This window comes from Rhincodon typus, chromosome 23 (genome assembly GCF_021869965.1).
Source record: "Rhincodon typus isolate 14 chromosome 23, sRhiTyp1.1, whole genome shotgun sequence".
Taxonomy (NCBI): Eukaryota; Metazoa; Chordata; class Chondrichthyes; order Orectolobiformes; family Rhincodontidae; genus Rhincodon; species Rhincodon typus.
The window spans coordinates 4866705-4885228 of record NC_063354.1 but is presented as its reverse complement, the minus strand read 5'-3'; the positions used below and the strand labels follow the sequence as shown (position 1 = coordinate 4885228).

The 18524-nt window shown below is 37.4% G+C and overlaps 1 protein-coding gene across 4 annotated transcripts in view; it reads left to right on the top strand.

Annotated features, from left to right (window-relative positions):
* The window catches only part of cep112 (centrosomal protein 112), a 220338-nt gene that overhangs the window by 150716 nt on the left and 51098 nt on the right, over positions 1–18524 (top strand). For all 4 annotated transcript variants that reach the window (XM_048610810.1, XM_048610811.1, XM_048610808.1 and 1 more), the window contains 3 exons: positions 1307–1406; positions 3695–3813; positions 8833–8976. In XM_048610810.1, the coding sequence (XP_048466767.1) occupies positions 1307–1406; positions 3695–3813; positions 8833–8976 (363 nt within the window). The remainder of the gene's footprint in view (positions 1–1306; positions 1407–3694; positions 3814–8832; positions 8977–18524) is intronic.

Genomic DNA, 18524 nt, shown 5'->3' with positions numbered 1-18524 from the left:
GCAAATTAAATAAACTGGAGTTTTGACTTGGTTCAGTACATTTTAAATCCACTCAATAAATGCAGATTGTTGTTGAAATTCTATGTTTATTATGACACCTCTCTGGAGCAGGTGGGACTTGAACCCAGACCTTATAGCTTGCTGTGAAACAAGATCCTTTAAGAGGTATATTGTAAGTTTTTACATATAAGCCTTTGTTCAGTTTGTATGATAGATTAATCAGCTAAGACTAATTGACTACTAATTATTATAATAGATTACCTAACCTAATTTACTTTAATGGTTAAAAAAAGTCAATAGATTACTGCAGTATTTTTATTTTCTTGGTCGTGTTTGCTCTTTGCCATGGTGTTGCTTTTCAAGACTTATAAATACAACTGTTTGACTTTCAATGAGCAGTTTCTTGGTCAAACAGTCAACATTGAATATTTGATCTAGGAATGGGTTTTAATGGAGATGGGGTGGCACGGTGGCTTATTGGTTAGCACTGCTGCATCATAGCGCCAGGGTTCCAGGTTCAATTTCACCCCGGGCAACTGTCTGTGTGGAGCTTGAACGTTCTCCCCATGTCTGTGTGGGTTTCCTCCGGGTGTTCTGGTTTCATCCCATAGTCCACAAAGATGTGCACATTAGGTGGATTGGCCATAGGAAATGCAGGGTTACAGGGATAGGGTTAGGGGTAGTAGGTCTGGATGGGATGCTCGTCAGAGGATCGATGTGAACTCGATGGCCGAATGGCCTGCTTCCACCTTGTAGGGATTCTGTGATTCTAAGGTTTGGAGAGTACTTGTGACCAACCCCTTCATTGGAAGTGAAGGATTTGAATTCAAACCCGAGGTCATTTGTGCACATGCTCTCTTTGGTGTCATGACTTCAAAATAATAAACTGGCTCAATCACTTTTCAATTATGATTTTTGCTCAAACTTTGTAGCATCTGGTGATGTGTTTTTCTGCATGCCGTATGCAATATTGCTCTTTTTAAAAAAAATACCAATGGTTGAATAAAGTTGATTTGAGCAGCTGGTTATTATTTATCGTGACATTTGCGTCTTTGGCTGGATTGACCCCCTATTTATAATGCTACTAAAATTAATATCCAAACCACATCTATCAATGTGCTAGTGCCCAAACCACTTCTATCAGTGCTATTTTCAAAGAATTTTTTATATTTTAAAGCTACATTTCTAAATTATTTAATTTTTTTAAAAGACTGAATTGTATCTATTAGATATATATTGGAGGTGGAAATCTACTTTTAAAACAGTGTTGTACTAAATTTTCAGATTTTTAAAAATCTTGTTCCAGATTTTGGATCGGAAGAATAATGAGATTGAGGAGCTAAAGACACTGTATAGAAACAAGCAAAAGGAAGCAGAAGAGGTGAATAAGAAGCTGGAAAAGAGAGGTAATCCAAAGTCAAAGTTGCTGCTGCCATAATATTATGCTCTTTTTGCAGCATTTCTAAACCCTGAGTTGGAATTTTTATGCATGAGTGAAAATGCAGGGAAGGATGTTTCTTACAAACAGACTGTCAAAGCTTGAGAATTAATATTTTAAAATGTCAGATTGACAGTTCTGACGGAGGCTGTCTGGCCATAAAGGAATGGCTCCTCAGTCCCCTTTTCTACGTGAATCCTATGATTTTTCTGGGGAAGTAGTCAGCTGTACATTCAGGTGGTATTAAACAGTTTCTTTGTCGTTTTGTTTTTACTTTTAATTTTGAATCGCATTCTTGCACCCATTATATAATTTAGTATTACTGTTCGCCAAGGCAGAGCTGTATTGTCCTGCTCTAGAATTTTTACAGCCACTGAGTTCCTCTTGTAGGTGTTTGTATGGGTTGCTGAGGGAGCTGCTGGGGAGAGAGAGTTGTCTAAACTACCCCAATCTGAAATCATTTACGACAAAGCTATTGCTGGAAGTTCTGTAGATTAACAGTTAGCCTGATTGTCAAACTAATAATAACCAGCAGGAAATGACTTTTATTTCCTCTTCTGCTTCTGTTTTATGTGTTGCTGGATGAAAGTATCATGTTACAATGTTAATTGAATCTCTTGCATTATGTTATTGTTGTAGTTGTGATTTTTAAAAAAATTTGGCTGGTGAATGCTAATCAACAAACTTCAACCTGTTGATGAGTGATAGGATCCTCAGTGAAAGGCTAAATTTCTAAATTTTTTTGCAAGATTAACAAAGTTGAATCTTTGCTGGAGTACTACCAGATCGTAGTTATATCTTCGAAAACTTTGATTCATATAAAAATTTAATTTCTTCTCATGTAAACATATTTTTGGAACCCCACAATAAACCTTGGTTTTAATCTTTGCACTTCATTACAGTGACATTTGGCATGAAATAAACTTCAGTATTGTGCTTGTGATGTAAGGGTAGAAATCCCAAAACAAAATTTAACTAGTTGTCTGTGGCCTTCATTGACTATTTTTGGTTTATATAGCAATGAAAAGAATATGCATTTATGTTGTGAGTTTAACGTATTAAATACCCAAAGGTGCTTCACAGGAGTGTATACATTATGATCTGGCTCCAAACTTGAATGGGTTTATTGCCTGACTCTGAAACTTCTAATATGCTCTTAATCTGATGAACACCTGAATATTACACACACAATACCTGGTTATTATTACTTACATGATTTCACTATAACAATGGCCGTGTAATGAGAATTTGGAATAGTGCTTGGCATGTGCTACTGTCAAACTGATTGAAAGCAAACTTTACAGCAGGTGGATCTCCCAACCTTTTTTTGTCTTGTTGTTCCTCTCATCTCCCTTTTTTTAAAGCCTCAGCACCTGCAGCTGAAGAAAGATATGGGTGATCTGGTGGGAGATGTACCTCACCAGGCTGAGTCTTCCGTTACCTCATGACTGACTGTCTCGTGGCCGAACTGGCTATCATTGCAAGTCAAAGGTAGTTAATGTTGGGCTGAACTCTGAATTGGAGTTTGATCGGCCTGTCCTACCTGCTTTTTGTCCTTAGTTTGTTATCTGTTCAATCTTTGGGCTCATTATAAATGCACTTGGTTACTTAGGACATGAGGAGTGGTGCTCATTTGGTACAGCAATTGTTGATGCTGAATCCTAAAATTCAAATTTAAAATAAAAGGTAATTTTACTTAAAAGACAACACAGCATCGAAATAAATATCATCACAGGTATTTGACAAAAATTGAATGCATGTTAAAATGCTGCTGTAAATTTCTGCCCAGAATGTATTCCACCATGTGGTAAGAAGAGTCTTATAGACCGGACCAGACCAGACCCCCTCAAAATATTTTAAGAAGGTAACCTAGACCCTAACTTTTCTTCTTATTTTTAAAAGTAAATGTGAAGTGCCTGTTCCAGATGTCATGAGACTGGTCAAACTACTCCAAGTTAAACAAAACACAATTTATTTAAACACTTTGGTTAAAATACACTCAAAGAAATAGGAATTTAGAGTAATAACTTTATTGGAAAACTTATCAGAATAATAGATACAGTAACTATTACTAATTAACTGTTGCTTCCGTAAGTTTTCAGTGAGGGGGTTTCACTGGTAATACCGGTAAATTAACACAAGTAGAAAATGGGACCAGAGGCACTCATACAGCATCTAAAAGGTCAATTCTGGGGTACATTGCTTTCAGCATTGCTTTAACTAATATATTCGATCCTTTACTCCTATGTTTTGCAGTTCAGAGTTTGGTTCGTGAATCACAGATTATTCGAGAAAGTAAAGAGAAGCAGATTATTGAGTTGAAGAAGATGGCTGAGCAGAGTGCTGATTCCTTAAAAAATGATTGGGAAAGAAAGGTAAGGGGTTTAAAACATTTGAAGATTTGAGTTGATTTCCCCGTACTATTCTAATCAGTTACCTCTGTGTTTTTAAAAATTATTTTTACCTCAGATCTATGGGTAAAGTTTCTGGATCTGTGATTGGGGGAGACTGTGTCACTTGATGTAGGCTGTGATAATTTCCAAACGTGCTCAGTTTTGTGATGTCTGTAAAATAACCCGTGAATTCTAGCTTGATATATTTATACAAAGGGAAAAATGCAAGTGGGTTTCTCCGTTCAAATCCACAACTTCTGCAGGTATTTCTTCCCTCTGAAATTTGACAGAAATGTGGATGGAAATTTTAAGTTAGAGGATTTGAAAAATTGGGAGTCAGTGAAGGTGATCAAGTGATGGGTGAAGGGCACTTATTGGAAGTTGGAATAGTAGAGTTTGAATAAACTGATGTGTAGACAATTGAAAAGTGATGCCAAAGTGGCAAACCATCTGATTTAACCTGAAACTAGCCAAAAAGGTGGATGGAATTGGTGACCAGTATTTGGATGGTCGCTTTGAATTGTGGCTTGTCAAATAATTAGTGGAAAGTGGGCTGACAACAGTCATAGAGGAGTGGTCAAAACAGTTGGTGGAAAAAAAGAATGGGAACATTAACATATATATATGTGGATGAGAAAGAGGAGGGGTGGAGTGTGAAAGATAGATCTTTGTGAAATCTTTGTAGCAGTTATACAAAGATAGAAAGAAAAGCCATTGTAGGTAATAAGACCATAAGAAATAGGAATAGGAACAGAAGTAGGCCATTTGGCCCCTTGAGCCTGTTCCATCATTCAATAGGATCACGGCTGATTCAACACTGTTCATGCCCACTTTCCTGCCCTTTCCTCATAACCCTTGCTTCCTCTACTGATGAAGAATCTATCTTATCTCAACCTTAAATGCACACAAGGACTCTGCCCCCACAGCCCTCTGTGGCAAGGAGTTCCAAAGACACTCAACCCTCTGAGAGAAGAAATCCCTCCATCTCAGTCTTAAATAACACCCTTTATTTTGAGACTCCGCCTGCTGGTCCTACACTCCCCTAATGTGAAACATCCTGACAATATTTACCCTGTCAATTCCCATAAGAATCCCATAATTTTCAATGAGATCACTTCTCATTCATCTAAATTGCAATGAGTGGAGTCCCAACCTGTTTAACTTTTGCTTATAAGACAATGTACAGTTGACCTTGTGTGGTTGCAGTAAGACTTTCCTACTCTTATACTCCAATCTCCTTGAAATAAGGGCCAACATTTCATTAGCCTTCCTGATTACCTGCTGTATCTGGTGCTAGGTTTCTGTGCCTCATGTACAAATACCCTCAAGTCCCTTTGTGTTGCAGTTTTCTGCAGCTTTTCTCCATTTAGTTAATACTCTGTTCTTTTGTTATCCTTTCTAAAATGAACAATTGCGCATTTGCCGACATTATACTCCATTTGCCAACTTAATTTTGTTTTGTCTGCATATTTTAGCTACAGATAGCCAGAATCACTTAGGTATGTGGAACAAAGTAAATGTGGTCCTAATGAATTGGAAGAAAGTGAAGAGATGTTGGAGAAGGATTATGTGTCACGGAGATGTACAGCACAGAAACAGACCCTTCGGTCCAACTCGTCCATACCGATCAGATTTCTTAAATGAATCTAGCCCCATTTGCCAGCATTTGGCCCATATCCCTCTAAAACCCTCATATTCATGTACCCATCGAGATGCATTTTAAATATTATAATCGTACTAGCCTTCACCGCTTCCTCTGGCAGCTCATTCCATACAAGCATCACCCTCTGTGTGAAAAAATTGTCCCTTTGGTCCCTTGTAAATCTTTCCCCTTTCATCTTAAAACTACGCCCTCTAGTTTTGGACTCCGCCACCCCAGGGAGAAGACCTTTGTCTAATTACCCTATGTATGTCAACCATGCTGAAGGCAGCAAAGAAGATGGGGATGATTTGCTGTGGTTGCAGTTACTAAGAGTGCCATTTATGTCTTTAGTTAAGACCATTCAAGCTCCGTAGCAAGAACAGAAACCTGATTAGAGAAATTAAGAAAGATATTATGGGAAATATGCACAGTTTGTTAGGTGCCAGCATGTTTAACTGGTTTAGAAAGGATGGAGAGGACATAGATATTTGCAAGGATGCAGGGAACTTATAAGCAGTGGATTGTTTTAAAAAAAAGACAAAGGGATATGGGACTTAAGAAAAGGAAACAGTTTGCAATGTCAGCTACCATGGGAACAAAGAAGTGCAGTTGGGTATCCAGCAGTTTACTTGGAACAGGATTAGTGGAGGGGGAGGTGGCTGTCATGGAGAGTGTGTGAAATAAGTTATGAAAGAAGGTATTGAAAGTTGTCGGTTCAAGGCTTGACCTCAATCCAGCTGTCCGAAATCAGCAAGCTTCTTACAGTTGTAGAATAGGAGAGATTGGCTTTAGAAGAAAAGACATCTAGGAGATATCTTTGTTCTTCAGGGTGCTCCTGAAGTAGCGATTAGTTTTGCTGGGAGAAGAGTTGCATGCAACAAACAAGGGACCCTTGAACTTGAAGGAGGAAAGTCAGGGGCCATGTCAGTGGAAGGACATGAATGAGAGAAAAGAAAGATTTTACTGGTAATGTGGATATCAAAAATTGGAGCGATGGAGTGGTTTGAGCAAATTAGATTATATGGTGTTCGTTCACTCACTTTATTTTCTAAATTTATTTGTTCATGGGATGTGTGTGTGATGCTCCCTTATGGGACTTTGTGCATAGGCTGCTTAATTCCTTTGCGTACATAACAACAGTGACTATACTTCAGAGTAATCCATATCATGGAGACATCCCAAAAATGTAATAAGGTGCTAAGTAAATGCATGAGCTTGTTGCTTTCTTTTTCTTCTTGCTCTATCTGCAGTTCCCAATATAAACTTCCATTCATTTGTTCATATTAATTTGTCACTGGTCTCTTCTGTAAGCAAACATGTGTCCCACTCAGTCACCTTACTGTCTACTACTGAAATTAGACCTTAATCTTCTGGTCTTTAGATAGCTGAAGATCCTTTGTTTCCTGAAATTTGCTCGGAAGTCAGGAAAATGATACTGACCTGGATGGGAACTTTTGACCAGGCTGATGGTGTCTGGTGCCGTGGTCTCATCTGCCAATCCTGAGGAAAGACAACATTCCTCCTCTCCACCAAGACAACTGACTACGCAGTAATCTGGAGCTCTGAAAAATCTTCAACTTTGCATGCGAATTGGATTCTTCAGAGCATTCTGACACACTTAATAAATTACCAAAAATAATTGAAGGATAAAACATTCTCTCATTCTTGGCTAGCTATAAATGCACCCCAAAATGACTGTATCCATCCAAATACTGATTTCCTCCCCCACCCCCACTGCCGATTTACCCTGACACCCGAGCCAACCCAGTCCCTCAATTTTCTACCCACCAACTATACTTCTCAATTGACCTGCCCCCGCAACCTGTAGCCACTCACTTGGCTAATTATTCCCTTACTCACCTCACACCCTACCCCCAATTCACGTGGCACTCTACTCCCTCATTCAACTTGTAACCTCTCTCAGTAGCTGTCAAAAGTGATACTGGGACCTTTAAACATGGCTTTTTTAAATCCATTATGGATGTAGCCATTGTTGGCAGGATCAGCCCCAGTTACCCTTGAAAAGGTGGTGCCGAGCTGCTGCGTTGAACCGTTGCAGTCTGAGTGCTATACATGGATATGCAACACCGCTAGAAGAGAGTGTTCCAAGATTTTGATCCAGTGAAACTGAAGGAACAACAATATATTTTCAAGTCAATGTGGTGAGTCACTTGCAGGGGAACTTGAAGTGGTGGTGTTCCCATGTATATGCAGCCCTTATCCTTCTATATGGTAGTGGACATGGGTTTGGAAGATACTGTCTAAGGAGCCTTGGTGAATTTCTGCAGTGCACCTTATAGAAAGTACTCACTGCTGCTAATGAGCAACAGTGGTGGAGGGAGTGAATGCTTGTGAATGTGGTGCCAATTGAATAGGCTGCTTTGTTCCAGATAGTGTCAGTCTTCTTGAGTGCTGTTAGAGATACAGTCATCCAGGCAAGTGTGGAGTATTCCATCACACTCCTAATTTGTGCCTTTGGGCACTTAGGACATGAATCTGATGTTGTAGTGACTATATTTATATAGCAAGTCCAGTTCAGTTTTTGGTCCACTGATAATCTCCCAGGTTGTTGATAGTGAGGTATTCAGTGACGATAATGCCTTTGAATAACAAGAGATGAAGGTTAGATTCTCTCTTGTTGGAGAAATGGATACGGCTTTACAAATAATGGTGTATGGTTTCAATGATGACCCAGTATGCTGCTGCCTGAATGGTTTGCTAGACCATTTTTTTTTATGAAGCCTTCTAGCTGGGAAGTCTTGCCAGAAAATGCCTACAAAGGGCAGTAGACACCTATTTGATTGATTTCAGCTGGAAATTAGCATTCTGACCCAAATCAGACTATTTGAGCATTATCTTTACTGCATGATCATTCTGCATTATGTGAAATGCACGTTATGAAATTGCACAAGATTACAATCTCCCAGATGGTCAAATGCTGTACTTTCTGGTGAAATGGGGCTAGTTGTAAGACAACATATAGGTTTCCTTTACATAAAAATTAAGAAAATTAGATGGGTTCCTGTATATGTGCACTTTCTGATTTGTCCATGTGGTGTTTGCTTTCGCTAGATGCCCTAAGCACATTCAAGCAAAGATCTTGCAACGTCTTCTCCTATGAGCCTAAACATCTTGGAAAAATTTCCACGCATCACACAGGAATAAGGCAGAAACCAATTTCATCCTGTACAGTGCTTGGCACAAGTCTTTCATTTTATATGTGAGAAGCTAGATATATGGACTCAGGCTGCAGATCAGCCATGATCACATTGAATGGCGGAAGAGGCTTGAAGGACAGATTCAGTTAATAACTATTTCCAGGTTCTCTATTGATATATTTCTATATATATATATTGCAGTTACACAATATTGTAGCAGAACTAGAGCAAGAGAAGTTTGAACTACAGAAGAAACACACAGAGAATATTCAGGAAATCCTTAATAATACCAACTCACGCCTTAGTAAAATGGAGACAGAATATTCCGCTCAGACTAAGACCACTGTAAGTAACTTTGCCAACTTAATTATTTTTTTCTTAATGTTTCATTAACAGTACATTTAATATGGAAACATTTGCCATTATTCAATGATAAAGTTAATACGATAACGCTGCAGCAATATAGTTATGGTTCTAAAGCTTCCTGTGTGATTCCATTAACACTATAACATTCATTAGCACTGTCACAGAAGCGTAGAAAGCTTCAAAATAGAGTGGTGTTCTTAGAAATTGTGGATATTAGGAGTTGTGGGTGTGGGCGCACAATTTAAACACATGTCAACACATGGGACGTAAAGTGTATGATTTATATATATTTTAATGTAATTTATTTTTGAGTTTGGATTTTGCAGTAGTAGCATATGGGTTTTTGTCTCTGTGTGTATGAAGGGGTCTAATGATTAACTTGTAAGTACTTCTATAGCCATGATGATTTATTTTAAATTCGGCACGAGAGAGACTTCTTGGAGAGTGATAGTTTTTTTTGGGAGAATTTTTACAAGCGAACTAAGTGAACAATGTAATGCTTAAGCTTCGGTTAGAACATTCCAGAGTAGAATTCTTTTCAGCTTGGGGAAACACCCGTAGCTTAAAGAAATCCTTTTTGATGGCAGTTTTACAGTTGTCTTGGTGGAAGCTAGACATGTGAAACAGTTGCATTTAAAGCTGAGAAATAGATTAGAATAGTTAAGAAATATGTCTCCTTCATATAATGAGATTAGTTTTGAAGTTCCAGAACAGCAGTGTTTGCTTCAAACTGTGAAGGGGTTATTTGAAACTGAGAAAGGCCATGCTCACTTATATGAAGGCTCAAGGAAGAAGCTATCAGATTCTCAGGACTGGGGATTTACGTATCTGTTAAGTCAAACCCTATATGTGATAGAGGAGAGAAGTCCCTCTGAGTAACGTAAAGGGTGCTGTTGAGATTAATAGACTGCAACATATGTTGTATATGTTTCAAAATCTTTAAAGCTGTGTTATCTGTAAATAGTTTGGTTTATTCTATTCTATCCTCATTTCTTTTGTGTAATGAACTTTTGTTTTATTGTTAAAACCAAATCTGCAGCATTGCACGTTTGTGTTTCAGTGGAAGACCACCTTGTCAAAGTCAAAAATAAATGATCGATGGAGCCATATATTAATCTGGGATCTGACTTGGGGTGGGGAAGCGGGGAGAATGCTGTGGCCATCTCCCTTTTCCTAATCCTCACATAATAGTAGCTTCCAAATTTGCAATATGGGTTCCCTCACAACATTGCAATATAAAGAAGCCTTGGTAAAATAAAAGAAAGCATTATCTTTTAAAGTTCCATAATTTTGAAATGAATGATTTCTTAAAGTTGGAAAATATAATGAATGAAGGAGAATCCACAAATTATGAATTGGAGGGAGAAACATTGGGAAATTCAACATTGGATAGAGAATGATATCAATGATATCAATGAATCATTGCTGACTAATTTAATAATTTTTTGTGTAAAGAGCACATTTGGAACTTGGGTGCTGACAGTAATGACAGATATGATGAGCCTGAAGTGAAATCACTGCCATCACTCGCTGTGTTAAGTGTTTTCTTCCCTTTCATAAGTCGATTAAGGTGCCCTGTGATCTATGTTGATTGATCTGACATGGAATAGTAAACTGTATATGTAATTCAAATTATTTTGTTAGTTTGAATAACTAATCAGTGACTTTTGATTTCTGTATTTTTGTGGATATTTTGTAAAGTGGAAGTTGATTAGTCAAGAAAGTAAAGATGCAAACTTTGTTGCATGATTCAAAGAGCATAGTATTGGAAAAAAATTAGCATGCAGCACTTGTCATGCCTTATTTAAACTAAGCAAGGATTAAACATTTCCTGTCAGTATGCCTGAATTTAGACCCATCAAAAGCAGAATGATTCCACTGCGCTGCTTAGGATTTAATAATTAAACACTGCGGAGTTCAGGGAATGCTTTAAGATGAAAGAGCATCCACTCACTGTAGATTAGATTGTTGTCCAGACTAACTTTATTGCCTTCATGAAAGAAAATCCAAGTTGTTGATGCACAAAATCAGTGTGAATGGAGTAGCATTAATGAAATGCTATTTCATATTTGTGCACGAGAATAAAGATCCTTGAATTTATTGAGATTTGACTCATGCATACCCAGACCTGACACCTGCACTCTGCCCCTCAACCAGTGGTAAGCACTTAGCACTTCCTGCTACCCTCTCTTGCACCTTACTCGCCTGCCCTGTCAGTCAATAAATCATGGGCTGATCTGATTGTGACCTTAACTCCACTTTTCTGTATATTGCCCATAACCCAGAATTTTTTGTGAATCAAAAATCTGTCTAACTTGGCTTTGAATATATTCATTGATCCAGTTTCTACTGCTGTCTGTGGAAGAGAATTCCAAAGATTCATGACCCTCTGAGTGAAGAAATTCCTCCTTGTCTCAGTTTTAAATGGAAGACCTCTAATTTTTGAACTCTGCCTCTTAATTTTAGATTACTCCATAAGAGGAAAAATCCTGTCAGTATCCACCTGGCCAAGCCCCTCAAACCTTGAAATCTTACGTTTCGATGAGATCACCTTTCATCTAAACTCGATGGATACGGAACTAACCACCTCAATTTTTCCTCACAAGACAACGCCTCCATCCGAGGAATCAACCTAGTGACTAAACCTTCTCTGAACTGATCCTAATGAGTCATTTGGAAGCAAATTAAAATAAATTAAAGGAAGTATGCGTGTGTGAATAATACAGAGGATGGTAGGTAAGAAACGAAGCGACACAAGCATGGAATACCAGTAGAACAGATACCAACAGTCAGGAGACTTGACAGAGAAAAACAGGTTGATGACACCATGCTCACCTTGTAGCATGGTGTTTGACATAACGTCAAATATTCCTTTTCTACCTTAAACCACCTTCATTCCCCACTCCCCACTCCCCACACCCCTTGTCCCCCATAACCATTCCAAGCCTCATGTATACGTCTCACAACACCCTGCCAAAATGAATATACAGGCTATAGCTAGGACCTGGAAGTATCAAAGTCCCTACTGAAGCCAGATGATTGACAAGTATTGAATAGAAAGATCAGATGATGTTCCTCAAACTTGTACTTAAAGGGAAGACAGATGGCTGGCCATGGATTAGCATTCATGGTGAATTTAAGTCAGAAGGTGCATAAAATGATCTCCCAAATAGTCACTATCATTCCTTAGTAAAGCTGATGCTTTCTGCTTCCTCTGAAATATCTTTTGTTTTTGAAAGAATACTATTTTTCTTAAATAATATTGCAGAAGATCTTGAAACAAACATGATTAAAGTTAGTTATTTAGGAGGGAAATATAGTGAGCTGTTTCCCGTCTGGGTGCTTAATTGCACCATGATGGAAGAGAACTAAGCTCTGCAACAATGCCTTGGATTCAGAGGCACCATTTTACAAAGTGGCTGCTGCAGGTTATTAAAGTAGTCATGATAAGAGAAGCTAGTTTTAAAATTAAAGATACATTTTTCACCAGATGAATCCAGCAATATGATCATTGCTGTGTAATGCTGGAGCTTTTGTTTCAAAATATAAACTGGGATTGATGTGTAAATAGAGAGTCCACTACTGGCCAAAGAAAGATGTTCTAGAAAAACGGTAACATTTGAAAATCCATGTTTCGGTTCTATCACATTTTACAGTCTCCAGCTGAAGCAAGAGCATGATTCCCCCCTTCTGCAGTTAACAATGTAATCATACTAACTTTGCCTTTTCAAGATTACCACAGGGCATCCGCTTCCTGTGAGTTTTTGGCAGTTGCCTTTTCTGCTTAATACTTGATGTATTTCATTGTCAGATGGGAGTGTAAACAAGGGGCAGTTGGACTTGAGGGGCTTGTAGAATGTTGCTTTCGTGTGACTGACACTGAAACATACAAGTATCCATTATTAAATGCAATTGAGCAAGAAAGGATGCAGGAGATAGTCTGCTAAGCCCTTAATTATCTGTGTATTCACTTGATATCTTGGCCGCTGTTAAACTTAGACCATGGCACCTATGATCAGATGAAAGTAATGCTTCATGTAATAGGTTTAATTGTTCAAATAAAGCTTATTTGACAGTATCCTGTTTCAGTGGCATCAAGCTTATGTTTTCGTGGCCAGAAGTCAAAGACCAAAAAAGGTCAAACGAAAGGTTCAGCACTGCATCCCACCTCATTCACTTTTTAATGGTAATTGTAGTTACAGTAGTATTGAATTCTTATAGAAGAAGGAATCCTTGTAATGGAGATCAAGGATATCTTAAATTTCAGTCAAAAGGAATGTTCATACTTGAAATAATTGTTAAAACTTAATTGCTGAAAATAATAATTATATGGCCCCATCAAAAAATATTTTCTTTTATATTCAGTATCGGTGACTAATTGATTTGGTGAAAATTCCCTGACTGTAACCATGAGTTATTAAAAATTAAACACTCACCATAAAAACTAATTTCTTAGTCACACCGTTGGAAAGTCAGGTTTTGTTGTTAATTCAGAGTCTGAAGATGTTACCATGTCGTTCAATTTACAGCTGTGTTTATTAAATACTGCTTTTTGCATTTGACAAGAGCAGATAGTTTGTTTCAGAAAAAGAGAAGCTTTTAATATGAAAAACATCCAAGTTCAGAAAAATATAAGTTGAGCCTATATGATTGCCTTCATTGTTAGGCCATTATATGATGGAATGTTCTCAATAACTTTGGGACCCTTGAGTTAAGGAGGAAGAACTCAGTCAGGATTTCTGCTCTTGAGCACTAATCAGTGATCTCTGCTGGAAAGTTGACATGTGACTGTCTGATTGGAACAGGATTGGACTCTGAAATATTCTGTTCAGTTTGGGCATTGTACCTGGGAAAGGATATGTTGACTTTGCAAATTTTGCAGTTAAAGCAGGATTTATAAGGTTAAATTAGAGTTGTGTTGCTTAAGTGTAAAGGATTAAAATCTGATGTAATCAAGGTATTTAACTTGATTAAAGGATTTGGTAAGCTAAAATAAACTATTGCCTCTTGTGGAAGAACTTGGCAATATAGCTTTCAAATTAAAGCAAGCCTATTGAAGGAAGATGTTATGCAGAAACTCTCCACACAAAGGGTACTGCAAATGTGGAATTCTCTTTTCCCCCAAACACCAGTTGACGTTTGGGAATTAATTGAAAGATTCAAAGTTGTTATTCATTTTAATTGAACTGGGCAAGTAAATGGAGTTGGGATATAAATTAGCTAAAATTGAATTGAATGGAGGAATGGGCTCAGGGGGGATGAATGGCCTAGTCTTGTTTCTATATTCCTGTGGCTTGACTGTTTTGTCGCCAAATGCAGATAGTTTTGCTGACGTTGGATAGGTTAGATATTTGGCCAAGGTATTGGAAAGCAATTGATGACATTGAAACATACCCCCAAAAAGCTAATCACTTAAGTTGAGGGGGGAAGGTAGTTGACACAAAGAAACCTATAAAATTGTTAACATGATTACAATAGAAAGATGTTTAATTTTAATTTGACTCCCTTTTTTTATTCATTTTATTTGTATTTATAGGCTAAAAGATGAGAATTAAATTTTGTTGCTTCTATCTTCAAATGAGCTATTAAATATACTCTAACTCAGGGGTGGGGAACCTTTTTACATTGGAAGGCCACACTTTATTTAACCAAGATCCTATTAGGCCGCATTCTGAGAATTTAACATATACAACAAAATGTCATGTTTTTGTTGACATATTTACTAATTTTAATTAAAGTTTTATTATATGAGGACTTTAAACAAAATAAAAATTCAGCAAAGGCACTTTTATTTGTTTGGTAATGTTGACAATAGAACTAATAATAAGTGAAAAACTTAGACAACAAACCATTTAATGACTTTTTTGTGATTGCTTATTGCAAGATAGGATTCAGATATTTGGTTCCAACAGCGCTGACCATAGCTTTAATTGGTCTTCTAGATGAATATCCGTCATCTGAGATCTCAAGTGTGTTTTAATTTGAGTCACATATGAAAATTTTGATTCACAACAGTAAGTTGTGACAAAGGCAACAGTATTCGACAAGCGTGTTGACGTAGATGCGGGTATTCAACAGCATTTTTCCATATTTCAATGGGATCCTTCTTAGCGTCAGATAGAGACTTCAGAATATTATCTTCTGACAGTTCAATCAATTCCATCTGTAAATCATCAGGTGCTTTGGAGACATCAACCAGGTGTGGTTGAAAAGTTAGTTTCAGTGTGAGATCATGTTTCTCAAAATCTGCAAACCTTTCATTGTATTCTTCAATCAGGGAGTCCAGACCAGCTGTGTATTCTTTCATGTCGCATTTCCTTAATGAATTTCTTGTATCCTGTTCATTAGTTGCCTTAGCCAGTTCAGGAAAGTGTTCAGCTGAAAGTTCTGAATGGGTAAGGAGAGTTTTGGAAAAGGTCAGCTTTTTCCGAAATGCCTGGATTTTTAGCCACATATATATAGATTTAGTTTTACCTTGCAAAAAATATCCAGATCATATATCACACAAAAATGCAGCATTTCTGCAGAAATCCTCATATGGTTCATTCAGTTCCATAAAAAATCTTGTGATTTGTTTTTCCAAAGGTAAAAGTTTTACAAGTATTTATCTTTGTGACATCTAGCAGACTTTAGAATGACATAGCAGATCAACACTGAATGTTTCATCATTAAGCTGAAGCATGTTGCGAAATTGGTGATGCTGTGATGCATTTGCTCGAATGTAGTTTACAATACTTATAACTTTATTTAATGTGTCACTTAAAAGAGTAGATTTGGCACAGAGATTTTGTTGATGCAAAAGACCAAAAAAAGAAATTAAGGTATTTGGATCTGGCAAATTTTTTTTAGTAACGCAACAAATCTTTCACGTATTCTTCTCATAAAAGGCGCACCATTTGCGCATACACTTAGTCAATTACATAAATTCAGTTTCGCTTCATGGGATTTTTCTTTGAAGATAGTGAAGATGTCAATTCCACAGCCCTCGCCGTAAGGGTACCCAAAGCCAGTAACTCCTCATGTCAATGAAAATCCACAGTTATAACATGAATTAAAAATTGGCCTGCGCTGAGTCAGTAATGTCAGTGGATTCATCTAAGGCAATCAAATAATAAATATTTTCACTTTGGCATATTGTATGAAGTTGCTCTGTTACATTGAGGGCTAATGCATGTTGCTGATCAACTACCTCTTTCAAGAAGGACCATAATTGTTTGTACTTATTAACCTTATCTGAATCTAAACATTCTGCAACTTCAACAATGCATTCTTTTATGATTTCCACATTGCTAAATGGCATACCTCTTCTTCCAAGTATATATGCTACTTTATAAGTTGCTTCAGTGATGTCACTCCCTTGTCCTGACATCGTTTTAAATAAGAACCGAAAGAACTGCAGATACTATAAATCAGGAACAAAAACAGAAATTGCTGGAAAAGCTTCACATCTGTGAAGAAAAAATCAGAGTTGATGTTTCAGTGGAGCAGAGTCAGTAACAATAACAACTAGTTTTGTTGTTGGAAAGAGTGGCATCTGTGCATGGCTTTTTGTCACTGATCTTTTTCTCATCAGAGAAATACAGTGTTAAGAGCAATATGTACAGCTGTCAGTTTCAAACTTTTCAATGAAGGGATTTCTGATCTCCTGGACTTGCTACTCCTTTGAGAATATGGAGAGATTTACTTAGTCTTCTAATTATTTATCTTGGAAAGGAAGAATGAAATTTTTAGCTGCTTAGTTTAGAACATCACTCCATATGTCATTTCAGAATTTTTTCTCTTTCTTTCTCGTAAAAGGTATTTGGTGCTTTAAAAATTCAACAAGCAAATTTAAACTGAAGGCAAGCTATTTATCTTCCTTGAGATTTTTAATGGTGACTGTGCACGAGCTACATATCTCTCACTATAACTCTCATAAGTATGTGTAATCAGTGTTACTGTTGGATATAATGGACTTTGCAGGCCATTGTGAATCTAGTGTCTACACATAGTAAGCTATCTTGATCGGTCTTTGGTCATTTCCAAAGATGATGCTGACATCATCAGCTGCTTCTGGTAATTGATTTCTTTCCCCCGCCATCCATTTATTCTTGCAGATTCAGTTGGGGTTCCCTGCTTCACTTATTTACTGGCCAATCTGTTATGTACAGAATGTTTGACTGCTCTTAACTAGAAACAGGAGAATGGGAGATCGTAATTGGGTTTGAAACAAAATAGCCCAGAGATGGTTTCTTTATAGAATGATGGAACTGTCACAGGTTTCATTTAGTAATAGTCCAGTAGAAAATGCCAGATCACTGGAGTTCAGTATTACCTGTGGGTTTATAAATAACAAAGTCAAATATAAATGTCATAGTTTAGCTATGTATTTGCAGAAAATGTTTGATTTATAAGGAATAGGAGGACTTGCACAATTGCCTGTTGCTGAAGTGAAACCATTGCAAAGCCTAATTTTCAGCTGATTGGTTTAGTATGTTTTTACTGTTACTTTTCATGCAAAAATTGGTATAGAATGTTTTAAAAAGAATGACATACAAAGGTGTATTTAATAAACAATCTGTACTAAAACTAAAAAATAAATTAGCCTAAAACTTAGTCAAAGGAATGAGGACTGTGTCAAAGGTGGAATAGGAGATGAAAGAATTTAGGGAGTAAGTTATAGAAATTGGAGACACATCCCATTCTCCAGCAATTCTCAGGCACATTAACATTCCATGAGACCATAAGACGTAGGAGCAGTAGTTAGCCATTCAGCTCATCAAGTCTGCTCTGTCATAGTCATAGAGTCATACAGCACGGAAACAGACTCTTCGGTCCAACAATCCAACCTGCTCCTGGCTCATATCTCTCCAAACCTTTCCTATTTATGTATCTATCCAAATGTCTTTTAAATGTTTTAATTGTACCCGCATCCACTATTCCTCAGAAAGCTCATTCCCCATGCGATCCACCCTCTGTGTAAAAATTTGCCTCTGATGTCTTTTTAAAATCTTTTTCCTCTCACCGTCATTCAATGAGATCGTGGCTGATTTGACAAATCTTCAATTCAACTCCCCTGCTTTTTCCTCAAGCCCATGTCTCGCTTGTTAATTAAAAAGCTGTCTGTCTCAACCTTGAATATACTTAATGACCCAGCCTCAACAGATTCACGAGCGTCTGAGAGAAGAAGACCCCCCACTCATCTCACTTTTAAAGGTGCAACTGCTTTTTCTAAGACTATGCCCTCTGGTTCCAGACTCTCCCAGAAGGGAAACAACTTTACACATCTACCCTGTCAAGTTCCTTGAGAATCTTATATCTTTCAATAAGGTCACCTTTCATTCTGCTATATTCCAATCAGTACAGTCCTAACCTACTTAAACTTTCCTCGTAAGACAGTCTCTCCATACCTGGTATCAGCCTACTGAACCTTCTGTGGACTCCCTTTGATGTTGAAATGATGACATGTTCAAACACAGTTGATCACATGAAATTGTCATTTCCCATATCACATAGTGAATAAATGTGATCTGTTGAAAATTTACATC